This window comes from Pyxicephalus adspersus, chromosome 4 (genome assembly GCF_032062135.1).
Source record: "Pyxicephalus adspersus chromosome 4, UCB_Pads_2.0, whole genome shotgun sequence".
Lineage (NCBI taxonomy): Eukaryota > Metazoa > Chordata > Amphibia > Anura > Pyxicephalidae > Pyxicephalus > Pyxicephalus adspersus.
The window spans coordinates 33,135,180-33,148,580 of NC_092861.1; the positions used below are offsets into that span (position 1 = coordinate 33,135,180).

Here is a 13,401-nt window from a genome sequence, read left to right on the forward strand (position 1 = left end):
TTTTTTTTTTTTTTTTTCTGGTAAGTGTTCTTGTATTTCTTTTGCTCGGTCTTACAGATGGCTATTGTTTACGGACTTGTTTCACATGCATAGTTCTCGCTTGCATAAGGACAGTCCTTTCTTCTGCTCAATGATCCTCTCACATGTCCTTCCCGGCAACTTCTTAACTGACTTCCTAGGCCAGTGACACACTCCCTGTCAATCTATGGGGGGAGCCCTTGCTGGGTCTGGAGTCATAATCCAAATTCCTGTGTTTATAAATCTGGGGGGTAGGGCTTCTTTGGTATGGTCTCTGATTGGTCACTGGGCTGTTGGGGACATGCCAATGAAAGGGGAGGTACGTTGCAACAGTACCCTCCCAGTGATTAGCTCTTCGCAGTAGGTACACTTATTTTCCATTAACAGTCTAATTACTGCCCACTTACAAAAGGGGGTTAATGGAGCAATAATTTTAGATGTGTTAAATATTTAATTATCTTGTCTTTTTGATATGTTAGGAGATTCAACATACCTTTTCCAGGATTTCACTGAAGCATAACAAATGGATAATGATGTATACATTTTTTTTTTTTAAATGAAACAACACGTTCTGTTCAGGCTGCACACTGATTTGTTCCACTTTTAGAAATTAGATTTTCGCCTTTTAGTGCTGATTATGTGTCTGCTAGTTTATAAAATACTCATGTCTTTGGTTCGCTTTGTAGAAGGCGTCTGCAGGTCCTTCAGAGAGCACGGGGTCACAGTCTAGCAGAAATATCCTGTGGCGTGAAGGTTAAAAGTCACCGGGAATGCTGAGTCACACTCTACAAACATCTTTTACAGAATCTTTTGTGTTCTGTTATACACGTCATCTTTCATTTCTTCTCCATCAAGAGCCATAAAAATGAAGTCATGAAATGTCAATTTAATTTTGAAAACTGCCATAGGTGTTCTTTGGGAGGATAGGATGAAGACCCAGCACTTTTATTGTGTGCACTTTAGTGTTGGCGGTACTTGTTTTCCACTGGACTTTGCTCACCTCTGTCCAGTTAAGCGGATTGCATAGAACAGAGCCTCATTGTTCTTGGAGGAGCAAAGCCGTCTTCAGGCCTGTGGTGCTGAATATTAAAGTAATGACCCAAATCCCACCCCCCTCAGTGCTTCTGTTCTGTCGCCCTGCCCAAAGTTTGAACCTCCTGCTGCCAGTGGCACGTCAGTGCATGCCCAGGGCAAACAGTGTAAGGAGAAGCTACGCATGTACCCCTTTCACAACTTTACCTTATAATAAATAATAAAAAAAAAAAAATCAGCCATTTAACCCATTTCTGCATTTAGCATCTTATATTATGCAGGTTGTGCCATCTCATTTTGGATATTGTTGGGTTAAAAGGGTAGAAACTCCCATACCAAGTCAAGGTTTTCTTAACATGTCTATCCGTTTTTTTTCTCTTGGTGCTATGCTCTGCATCTAGATTTAATAATTCCCTCTCCATTGAATATATAATTTGGAGTAGCCATGTGACCTTTTACTCTTGCCAAGCCTTCCTCTCCTCTGTTGTATCCAAGTCTGCCATCTATTGCCATGAAAATTTGTAAAACGAAATTAACCACTCTCATTTTGCCGTAAATTAACATTTAACCCTTATATGACTAGAGTTGAGAAACCATAGTTTCTTCTCTTCCAGCTGTTTGTTTAGACTGCCAAAATCAGCCCGATAAGGCAACTTTTTCTAATGTTTTCATTGTTTAGCCAAAGTTGTATGCATTTTCTTCTAATTTTTCTGTCTCTCAGGGGGGTTAAGGAGAGTTTAGTCTCATACTAAATCAGCCCCACTAAATTAGTGGACAATATGAAACATTATTAGGGTTTGATTAGGATGGCCAGTGTCTGGACTAAAAAAAACAATATCCTAGACGGGGAATAGCACAGTTTTCAAAGAAAAATCCCTTAAAAAATTTATAGGGGGTAAATTAGGAGAAGGCATTGCACTTGAAAGTTATGGCCAGAAAGGCAAGTACATAGTTGAAATATATATACATGGAGTATATGTGAGCTGTTTTAGCAGCAAGAAGATTGGCACAGCCCTGCCAAAGAAAATGGCTTGTAAGTAATTTTTTTTCCACTGGAGCATTCTTCATCATTTACCTTCTCATTACACTTTGGAAGAGAAATGTTGTCAAGTTACAGCCTGCTAATTTGCTTTTTTCCTTGGCTTCTAGGAAATGAAAAATTGTAGGGTTACTGCACTGTTCAGTAGTGTGGAGCCTAATGCGGGTCCCAGTGCAGAGCGATTAATAATCTGACTTTTGCTGTGCATTGAGACAGGAAGACAGCATCTAGTCACAGGCAAACTTTTATTTTAATTTTTGATACACTTTTACAATCTGACAGAGGTTCTTTCTCTTTTACTTTTGCCAAAAATGTGTTTGGTAATGTCTAGTTGAGAAAATGTCTTCACTTCCTCTATTTGTACTTAGGACTTCTAAGAATAAAAGGAATAAGGAAAAAAAAGGAATAGAATACAATTTTACCACTCTGGAGAATGCTTTGTCCAAGTTTGGGCTCCAGTGGTGGGCTGTTACTGTTTAGCATGACGTGGTATTATGCATCCACATAAATGTATCATAGATCGATGGTCACTGCAGGACCAGCGGAGCAGTGTTCACTGTAATATTTGCCAGGGTCACTAGGGGATAACTAAAGATTGCATTAATTTTATGTCAATACAATTACCTAAATAGGACATGTTTGTTTATTAATTGTTTCCTATCTGATTTCTTTAGTTATTGAACAATATTGTGAGTTGTTTAAAAAGGGACAGTGTATTGACATGTGTTTAAGTTGTAATGGCTGCGTTTGCTATGTGTGTAAGTGTATGTGGATTTATAAAAATCATGTGTTGGTGCGCATCATGTGCTATGCAATTTAAATCTTTTGATAAGCATCAACATGGTGCTATGCAATTTGAATCTTTTGATAAGCACCAGCATGGTGCTTATGAAAAGATTCAAATTGCATAGCACATGATAAGCACCAGCACATAATTTAATAGTTCCTCAGTGTTCAGAAACGTCATATATGACGGCACGTGAGGCTATCATCATCTTTGTGGAACACTAGTTTCTTCCTAAAATGTCCTTATTGGGAGAAAATAACATATATGATATATTTCTTTCATATGTTTGACATGCTAGGGTATAGGATGCACTTAATTTAAAAAGAGGCCCCATTGGTTGTAATTTTTAGAATATTGTATGTATATTAAATATCACTCTGCAATTTGGATAGGGGAGGGAACTTCATATACCAAATCCTAGAATAGCAATATAATAAAACAGGTCTTCCCAGACAAAAATTAAGATCTTGGTTTTAGAACCTAAAAAAGGATAGTGACATCATAGTGGAATCTTGAGAAAGCTTTTTGATCCCACATATTCATAAAATGATGGTAACCCCACTCCTACCAAGTAAAATATCTAGAGCTAAACCTGAGAAATCATTACACTGGTTCAGAAATCCAAACCAGCATGTATAGTACTGTGCAAAACAAATGGCACTGTTGACACCACACAATCCGTGTTCTTTCTAGTTGGGAAAGTCAACATGCCAAGAAGACAAAGTCCAATAAAATCCTCTCGGTAACTGATCCTGAGTCTGAGTCACCTGAGATCCAAAAAAGAGCCTGCTGAGGCATTCTCTTTACCAGCCAAAAGTGATGTTTCATGCGGGATGGTACCAATGATTAGAAGGGCTAGGCTTTCCTGACTGCACAGTTGGAGAACCAATTCAGAAACTTTTGGAATACCTCAGACTGAAGGGAAAACCAGTATGGAGGAATACATGATGAAAGACAGGACAGTAGCTGTCAAACACTATAAACTGGCCCACAATTGTTATCAAGCTGCTTAGAGGGAGCCAACTACCAGGCCAAAGATCTTCCAGCTGAAGGATCATGGCAGCCTAAGCAGCCACCAGGAACTGGAGCAAGTCCATCATTGATACTTGAAGACATAGGATCCTTGAAGCCATGTTATCCAGCAAAGCCAAACTAGGATTAAAATGCTGTTAGGGGTATGAGTGAAAATTGGTACTCTAAAAGCAGGATTAAGGGCTCATGATTCAAATATTGTGAGGGATGAACTATTAAATACACGTTACCAAAATTGGTGGTATGGTTTTCATGCAAAAAGAGGACAGAGGCTTTTTTGTGAGGTGCCAAACCAATCTCCTAGGTTCTACAGGTTCAGCATGGTCCAGGATGGTTTCTCCTAAGGCTTTTTTCTGTCAGGGTGCTTTCTCTAAAGTTTTCTTACATCCAGTTTCCTTCACCCTGATCTCTGGGAGTTCTGTGACATTCTGTAACGAGGGATGTGTTTTCAAAGCCTGCATTGGATGTTGATTCTTAGGTGAGCTAGAGGCAATCTCCTTTTTGGGTCTGTTCATTTGCTGTGTTTACTGCTGTCCAGGAACATTTTTTCACTCGCTTTCTGTCCCAGTGGCAACAGTTTTGTAAGACGTGAACATCAGCAAGTGAATGTCCACAACGGGAATGATGGCAAAATTTGACTGGGGTGCTAGGCCTCCACCACTGAAAATGTTTCGTTTTTGTCTGCTGATGGTTTGCTCTCGTGATTGTCTGGTAAATCAATGTCAACAATGAAAGTAAGAGAACATTTTTTTTAAAAAAGAGAACCCAAATAGCTGTAAAAACCGAAAAAGCATTTTCTTTTCATAGACAGTTAACAAAAATGTGAAAAACCTTGATGAATAACCAAACTGTTTGGACAGTGTGTGTGTAACTTTGGGTCTTGTGTTGTGTTTCTCTTAACCTCTAGAGCTGAATGTTCTTTTTTACATATCATTGGGAAAGTCAATATAAGTGTCCAGCATTGAACAGGTGAACAGGTCTACCATAAACAGTACCCAGACAGAATTCCTGACCCTGTGTTCTCCCCTCCTGCAGACCACTTCACACACATTTTAGATTTTTTATTTCATTTTTTTTCCATAAACAGGTTTCTTGGCTATGAGTCAAAAATGCCCCACTAATGAGTGCTGGACAGATTCCAGAGCATTTGGTTCCTGTTCTGACCAGATTCTTAAGGTTTGCTCTGAAAATAGGATCCACCTTTTTACCTTTTTTGAGAATGCCTGCCTAATAATAGATAATATAATTAATAAATTGTAGGAGTTGCTTTGTTGTTGTTGTGTTTTTTTTTTTGTTTTTTTTTTACATTTAACTAGGTAATGAGCATAATAATACACCTAATACAGTTCTGAACACACAAGAAAGTGAGATGTTGGATTAAGATTGAAAACTTTCTATTTTTGTCAGATGAATATAACATTTCATATATTTAGATTGTGTAGTTTTAAATACCGTAGGTGAAGTTTTAGATACATAGGTTTAGGTTTGTATGTATAGTTCTCTTACCAAAACAAAATGTTCCATACAATATGATACATTTTAACCCCCTTTACTGCCAATTCTGTAGTATGATAGCACAGAGAAGACTGAGAAAAAAAATGTGTAATGCATTTGTGTAAATAATTGGTGAGGCAGTATAAGAAATAAACCTTAACTTTCGTTCTCTTCAGTTAAGGAAAGATAAATAGAAACTTAAACTAGTGATGGTGAACTGTACCAGGCATACTTTTCTTTATTTATCAGTGGCTGCTTTTTGTAAGCACAGTACCTGTATAAATTGTTTTTTTTTTTTTTGTTTTTTTTTTTTTTGTGATGAATGATATTGATATGGAACTATCAATCTTTTCTTTTGCGTTGATTATTCACTCTAGTTATATAGGGCTAAATCTTTATTTATTGCCTTCTTTTAATCAGAATTTCTGTTGGTATGGTTTTAAGACTAATTTTCTTTTAAACATTTCTAGTGCGGCCTGCATTTGAAGAAGGAGGTGCTACAACTGCTGGGAGAAAACAAGAGTTTATCCGCTCCGGGAGTGGGAACTGGCGCAGCTTGCGGGAAGAATTAAATGGTGAAGAAGAAGAAGGTGGAGGCCCTTGGAGGACAGCAGCACCAAGAAGAGAAGGAGAGAGATGGCGCGCTCATAGCCCTGGTGAGTAAAGAATGCTGCACAAACAACCAAGCACCTGACTTAAACCCCCTAGCGTTCCAATTCTGTCCATATTTCCATGCAAAAAGCGTTACTTTTTTTCATCAAAATTTATTTTACATTGTAGGCCTATAATTCTTAGGCTTAACTCACTGAAATATGTCCAATATTTAATAAATTTATTATTAAACAAAAATCTGTTAAAAAAATAGTTAAACATGTAATATAACCGTACAGTAGCATGTATTATATATATATATATATATATATATATATATATATATATATATATATATATATAAAAATATAAATATATAAAATATATAAATATATAAAATATAATTGCCCATGTCACCTGGGAAACCCTGGAGATGGTCTGTGCATTTGCCTGCTGAAGATCGAAGAGAGGACGTGTCCCCCAGGACCAGCGGGGACCAGCAGGACGCCGGGGGACAACAACAGAGCAAGGTAAGTGGGGTTTTTTTTTTAAAGGATTTTTAGCGACCCCTAGTGTGACTTGGGAATACTGCTTTTTGCAGGTAAAATCCACCCCGAGTCACACTTGGGATTACCGCTAGGGGGGTTACCACAACATTGATACAGCCTACTACATAGTGAGGACAAGTGGCAATGCATCAGGTGGGTACACTGGTGTAGCTCTTGGCACAGCTGCTTAGTAGATGTGACATGAGTAAATGTGTTTGACGTAGATACACAACACAAACTCAAAGTTTACTTTTCTATTTTACTGCTTATGTGGATTTAATAGTACATTACAGAGCCATAGCCAGATATGTTTTTTCAAGATTTCTTACATTTAATGAAATTTTGTAAGGGAAATAATTAGTACAAAATCATGCAAGAGTGTTTGGAGTTGGCAAACATGCTGTATCACTTGTTTAGCATGTTATGTAGTTAATCTGTAGGTCCTTAGATTGGAAAATAAAAGTACCACTGATGACTTTGTTTTGTAAAATGGAAGAATAAAAGTACAGTAAAACGTTTTTTGGAAGTTTTCCCAAAAAATAATTAAACCAAAGCACCAGTATGATAACTGGGAACCTAGCTTCTTGAAAGGAGAGATCGGGAATGCACAAAAGTTCATCAAAGCTATGTAATGATGCATAGTAATGTAAAGTGTAGTGTAAGAGCTGCAGAGAGGCTGCTGCTTCTACACAGAGCCACGGACCTTTTCTGCAACATTTTGTCATAGTACAGGCTGTGCTTGCTTCCTAAAGAAAACAGACATTAATTATATTATTTTTTGCATTTAAAATGCTTTTAGTAAATTTAAACTAATAGTTTAATTAAGCTTTACCAAATAAATGTACAGGAGACTTCATTTGCGCTTTAAACAGAAATCCTAATTAGGATTGGCTTGTTAGTAGGATTAAAGTTTCTTACTTTTCGGGGGAACAAAAAAAGTAAACTGAATTGGAACCTTTATCAGGTTTGAATTGTATTTGGTCCATATGATCTGGATCATTTGGATCAGGGGTGCCCAACAGGTGGGTCGTGATCTACCAGTAGGTCGCAACAGCAACGCGAGTAGATCACTGAGCCCTGCCTTTCAAAATAAAACTCTACCACGCACAGGAGTTAATAACTCATTTTCACTTGGTCATTTTAAAAGTAGCTCGCAAGCCAAAAAAGTGTGGGCACCTCTGTTTTAGATTTTACCTCCCTTCATCAGCTGCTGAAGACGTGGGAGGAATCCCCTCCCTCCACCACTGTAATACCTTAAAGCAGAACCAAGGTGGTCAGTCAGGTCCTTATTTCGGAAAGGAAAATGTCTCTTCTGCACTAATGCCTCTTACCTGCATGCGTATTCAAGGAAAGGAGAGAAGATGATGGTGCTGCCCTGTGAGGGAACAGATGAATATCAAGGCTTTATTTCTGTTTTACGCAATAAAGTTTGAGAAAGGTTAAGATTGTTGCCTAGTTTACTGAATAGGCATATTATTCTTGTCTCCAATACCGTTCTGTCTCTGGAGAATACATACTAATAATGCCAACTGTTCTATGAGTTTGCCATACTCTTTACAATTTTGACAAAGGATTCAAGAAAAATGTAATTAAATGATGTTTTCTGCATGGTATATGAAGTATTGACAAGTTATACCAATATTTTTCAGCATTCCAGATTTATTTTACTGCACTTTATTGAATCAGAAAAATAGCCATTGGGATATTTATACTTTGCTTCAGCAAATTTTGCCTTATATAGGACTTTAGGTTTTGAAAGATGGTTCTATCCCAGCTTGAGTCTGTTTGTGGAAGATGGTCACAGGTAGAATGTCTGCTGCAGTGTACGATAAGGCCAGTTCAGGGTTCCTGGTTTAGCCAAGATTGCATAGAGGCTGTTTTTTTTTCAAAGTGGACAGTGGTTATTCTAGCGTTAAGTTCTTTCAGGTCAATTAAATCAATCCTAGGGCAAGATGATGCTTGTGACAGGAGATATCATGAAGAATATACAAAATAAGTATTACTAATAAACTCTGAAACTGAATCCAGTCACTGTTTAAAATATAAAATGTTCGTCACATTGGATAGTGATGTTGAGGTGAATAGGTTCTTGACGGGTGATTATGGTCAGGTCAGGTTGTTTATCAATCCTCTAGTGTGAGCAGTGGATAGTACTTTATTGTTAGAAATGCATGATGGTCAGTTGGTCATGCACATGGTGGCGGGGCACAAAAGAAGACACATTGATAAAAGACAATGTCTTGTTTGTCTAGTAAAAGGTATTAGAGTGTGTATGTGGCTTCTCTCTAGATGTAGGAGTGATACTGTGGTGAAGTGTGTGATTTTAGGAATGCATATTTAGCCAGGGGTCAAGCACATGGTTGAGCATTAGGAAGCAACGCTGACCCTTTATAAAAATACACAGCTTTTCTCCGTCTGGAATGTATACATTTTTATAGAGGAATTGGAAAAAAAAAAGTTGCCAAAAGTATAAAATAATATCACCTATTTGTAACTATCCTGTATCCCCCCCTAAAAAAAATCTTTGTATTAGAACCAGCAAGGCTTTTATTTTGAACTTTTTGCAGCTAAAGGTAGTTCTTTGGAAATGATTACAAGGCTGACTTTGATAGTTTGGTGTTGTTCAGTTGCTTAGGTACAGACATCTGTGTCAATATGTGTAATGATTGCCATTGGATTATGATTGCTGCCATACACACTGCAGGAATTCAAGTTATGTGTAAGCACCTTGACAGGCAGAGATTTGGCTTGTTTGGCTCAGAATCTAAAGATGATTAACTTAAGCTTTCTCACTAGAGTTAGAAAATAATGGGGTGCTGGGATTTGGCTATTTTTGTGAGGGTGATGTCAATTTCCAGCAACAGTTATCTAATATTTCTTTGTGTCACAGAGACCTGCTGTTACAAATAACGTTTTAAGGATAGAAATTTGGTGGTTGGCAAATTATTTAATGGTGCAGGTGCCTGTGATGATCATTATCATTGTTTCCATAATTAACGAGTAAATGGTTCTGACAGGACCTCTTTAAAAGGAACTATAAAAGGGTTAATGTAAAAACTTTTGCATAAATGATATTTTTTTCACCTGCAGTGAGGGACAGTGTCCAGCCACAGGCTCAGCTATGGTCCCAAACATGTCCCCTCCCATTTTTCTTTCTTTTTTTTTTTGCACACAACGGCTGCAGATTGTGGCGTAGTTCACAAACTCAGCATGTTGTGCCCTGGTGATCTGTGCCACAGCACGTTTGGACCTTGTTACCTGCTGTGCACTTTACCTGTCCTGGGTGCCTGGTTTCACAACACAGGTTTGAAAGGGCCCTTAAGTTGTTTGTACATAATTAGACCATAGACATGTTTAGGTATTGTGATGACCATGACCGGAAAGTTTTGATCCCTGAAAGATCCACAAGGAGTGCTTTTGAAAAGCTCTTTGTAAAAGGCACGCATTTTTCAATATGTTGCAATAAATGCATCTTAGAACAGATTAGTCCCTTTTCTTAATAGAAAATAAATAAAGGGACTTATCAGATGTTCCTATACAGTTGACTTGAATTTGTTAGAAAAGGCAGAATCACATACATGGGATATTGCTGCTCAAGCAGATCAGGCTAGGTTCAGATGACCCATAATTGTCTGTCATCGCAAGTCTTTAGTCTGAGTGCACTTTTGTTAATAAACTTTTGGCAAAAAGTAATGCAAGCACTTATGTTCAACTTTCTTTTTAGCTACCTGGGTTTTCCTTCATATGATATGTAAACAAGCAGCATAAACCATAACAGAGGACTGAAGAAGCAAAGCTACAATGAAATTGAAGTTATAAATACAGTTTATTAATATTATTAATCTCTAATTTAATATTCCAATTTATTATGCATCGATGTAAAATAAAAAGGGGTTGCAAATGATAAAGGAAATAATACAATGACAATGGAGGAGAAGACCCTGCCCAAAAGTGCTTACAATCAAAAGTCACACACAGTTGGACAGCTGATGTGGAATGGTAGAAGTAGTGATGGTTTAATAGACATAAGATGGGAAGACAAATTTGATAGGGTAGGTTTAAGGGCTCTTTTTAATATGGAAAGAGTATAGGAGCAAGCTGAATAGGATGAGGAAGATAGGATAGAAAAGTCTTGGAGCCGTGCATATGATGAGGTTATGAGTGAGGAAGTCATTAGTAGGTCATTGGAGGGGCGAAGAGAGGGGATGGGGGTAAATTTTTTTTTTTTTTTTACAGGTCAGAAAGGTAAGTGGGACAAGAGTTGTGGAGGGATTGTAAGACAAAGCACAGGAGCCTGAATTTGATTCTGGGTTCTGTTGGCGGGTGATGTTACTTTGAAGTGAAATACTTGTGTTTATATGGATAAAAATGAATTTTAGGTATATATTCAATTCATTGCTATGATGCTAGTACACATTTATATAATGCAACTCGGCATATAGTAAAATGAACCTTATTTTTTATAAATATGATTCTGTTTATTATTCAGCCAGACTCATCCTTTGATGGGTATTGTAGGCTATCCACTTTTCCTTCCAGGTGTGCAAAAATAAGATGATGTTTGTGGGCCAGGGATGGGTTCCATACAGTGTACTACTATTTACTTCCCTTCCAGGATATTATACTTTTCCAAATCCTAAAGGAAATCACCCACATACCTAATGCTGAAATATTCCCCTACTTGCAAATTAGGCATTATGTGGATTCCCCTAATCTTTATAATTCCTCTCTTCTGTATCTCACATATTTTTAGTGGGACACTTTCTGTTTCTAAGGATGCATTTGCCTGGGTATTATATATCATACATAGCTATCCTAGCCCTCAAGTCCAATGTCTATGGGCTGCAGTTTACCATTCTATTACAGTGTTTAACATAAATGTTGATATGGGAAATGATGGTGTACTTAGGTGTTTGAATGTGTTCCCCCATGTCTTCCGGTTGTTCAGATTTTATATTCTCTCCTATTGTTCTGCCTGTATTTTTTTCTACTTAAAATTTTATAAAAATCTCTCATGCTAGAGATTTTCAACTTTGAAAACTCCCCACCCCCCGATTTGCACATGTCAAAAACGTGTGTTTTTTATGTGAGTTAGCTTATGTAACGTTATGTTAAAAACAAATGCTACCGTGTTTCCCCGATTTTAAGACATCCCCATTAAATAAGCCACCCCCGATTTTTGAAAAATAAAATAAGACACTCACCCGTGAATAAGACATCCCCCGATATTTGATCCTGTGTGTGTCTCCTTGATGCTGGCTGCAGCACGTGTCTGCTCCTGGCTGCAGTGCAGAGCGAAACTGAAAGTAACAAGCTGGCATTCTGCACCAGGATGCAAGCTGCTGATCCCTGCCCTAACAGAGATCCCTGCCCTAACGGAGATCCCTACACTTAATTACTGGTAAGTGATCAGAAGGGGACAATCAATGGCATAGAGTGATCAGAAGGGGACAGTCATTGCATAGAGTGATCAGAAGGGGACAGTCATTGCATAGAGTGATCAGAAGGGGACAATCATTGCATAGAGTGATCAGAAGGGGACAATCATTGCATAGAGTGATCAGAAGGGGAATATGAATGGCACATGAGTGATCATGAGTGACTTTCAACAATAAATGTGTACTGTAGTCTTCTTCATGGAAAAATAAGACATCCCCTGAAAATATGACCTAGGGCATCATTTGGCATTTCAAAAAATATAAGACAGTGCCTTATAATCGGGGAAACAGGGTATATAGCCTTCTCATTACCCAACATGTAGGTGGATTACATTGTACATTGCCTGTTAGCCTTGACTTTTTCTATAAGGGAAAAATGATAGAGTACATAATTGCAAACTTGATCTGATTGTTCAAACATTTAAATAATTTACCAAACATATGTTATAGCTATAGGCAGTTTTTCTTTCTGAAGGGTTTGGCAATATTAAAAAAAAAAAAAAAAAAAACCCACTGAGATAACTGTGTGATTGGAAGGTAATGGACTGGTTAAAGTTGGGTTTTCTGGGCACAAACGTTTATACAAACCCATCTGTTAATCCCTCCCCACCCCCTGCTATCAAAAAAATGCCTTATAAATATCTTTGTCTATTTTTGTCACCTCTTGATTGTGGCGCTCTTGTTCAATCCACTTATACTGTGGTGCAGAGGGCAGACAATTTTACAATCAGCAGAAATGTCAACAGGAGATAGCCTGTAACAGGTACCTGCTTAGGCTATGTACATACGTCAGATGATTCCCGTCCGATTATCACCTCAGGGTTGGCTAGTATTGTATGAGAATCTGACATGTGTACAGCACTCGTCCGACTTTGTTCACAGGTCAATACAAGCAAAGGGGAGAGAACACAGTGGGGCACTGCTTGCTACTTGCTGAACAGTGCTGAATATACATTGCTTGTTCATGCATCTTTTCAGTCTTTTGTCATTGGAAAGAATTGTGAAAGTCTATATGTGTGCCTTAGAACAGTTTTTTTGCGCGGGGAGCCGGGTGTCACTCAAAGGGCGATAACTTCCCCCATGGTGACGTCATAATGCTAGAACCCCCCACCCTCTCTCCCATTGCAGATCTGATCTTGCGATGGGAGAGTGGGCGGGTTGTGTTCAGGGACACAGCCCGCCCACTTTTCTGAGCCTGGGATTTGTACAGGGGACATGGTCCCCCCCCCAGTGAAGTCCTTCTCCTGACCCTGCTCGGGGGCACACCGCTGTCTTAGAATGTATATACCGTATTTTCCGGCGTACAAGACGACTTTTTAACCCCGAAAAATCTATGACAAAGTCAGGGGTCGTCTTGTACGCCGGGTACCAGTACTTACCTGCAGCGTCCGGTGTCCCCGCGAGTCCCTTCTCTGGTCTGGC

The 13,401-nt window shown here is 38.4% G+C and overlaps 1 protein-coding gene across 1 annotated transcript in view; it reads left to right on the plus strand.

Moving 5' to 3' along the window:
- Positions 1–13,401, plus strand: part of GIGYF2 (GRB10 interacting GYF protein 2) — a 46,027-nt gene that overhangs the window by 9,836 nt on the left and 22,790 nt on the right. Inside the window, exon 5 of the mRNA XM_072410117.1 lies at positions 5,873–6,058. Within this exon, the coding sequence (XP_072266218.1) occupies positions 5,873–6,058 (186 nt within the window). The remainder of the gene's footprint in view (positions 1–5,872; positions 6,059–13,401) is intronic.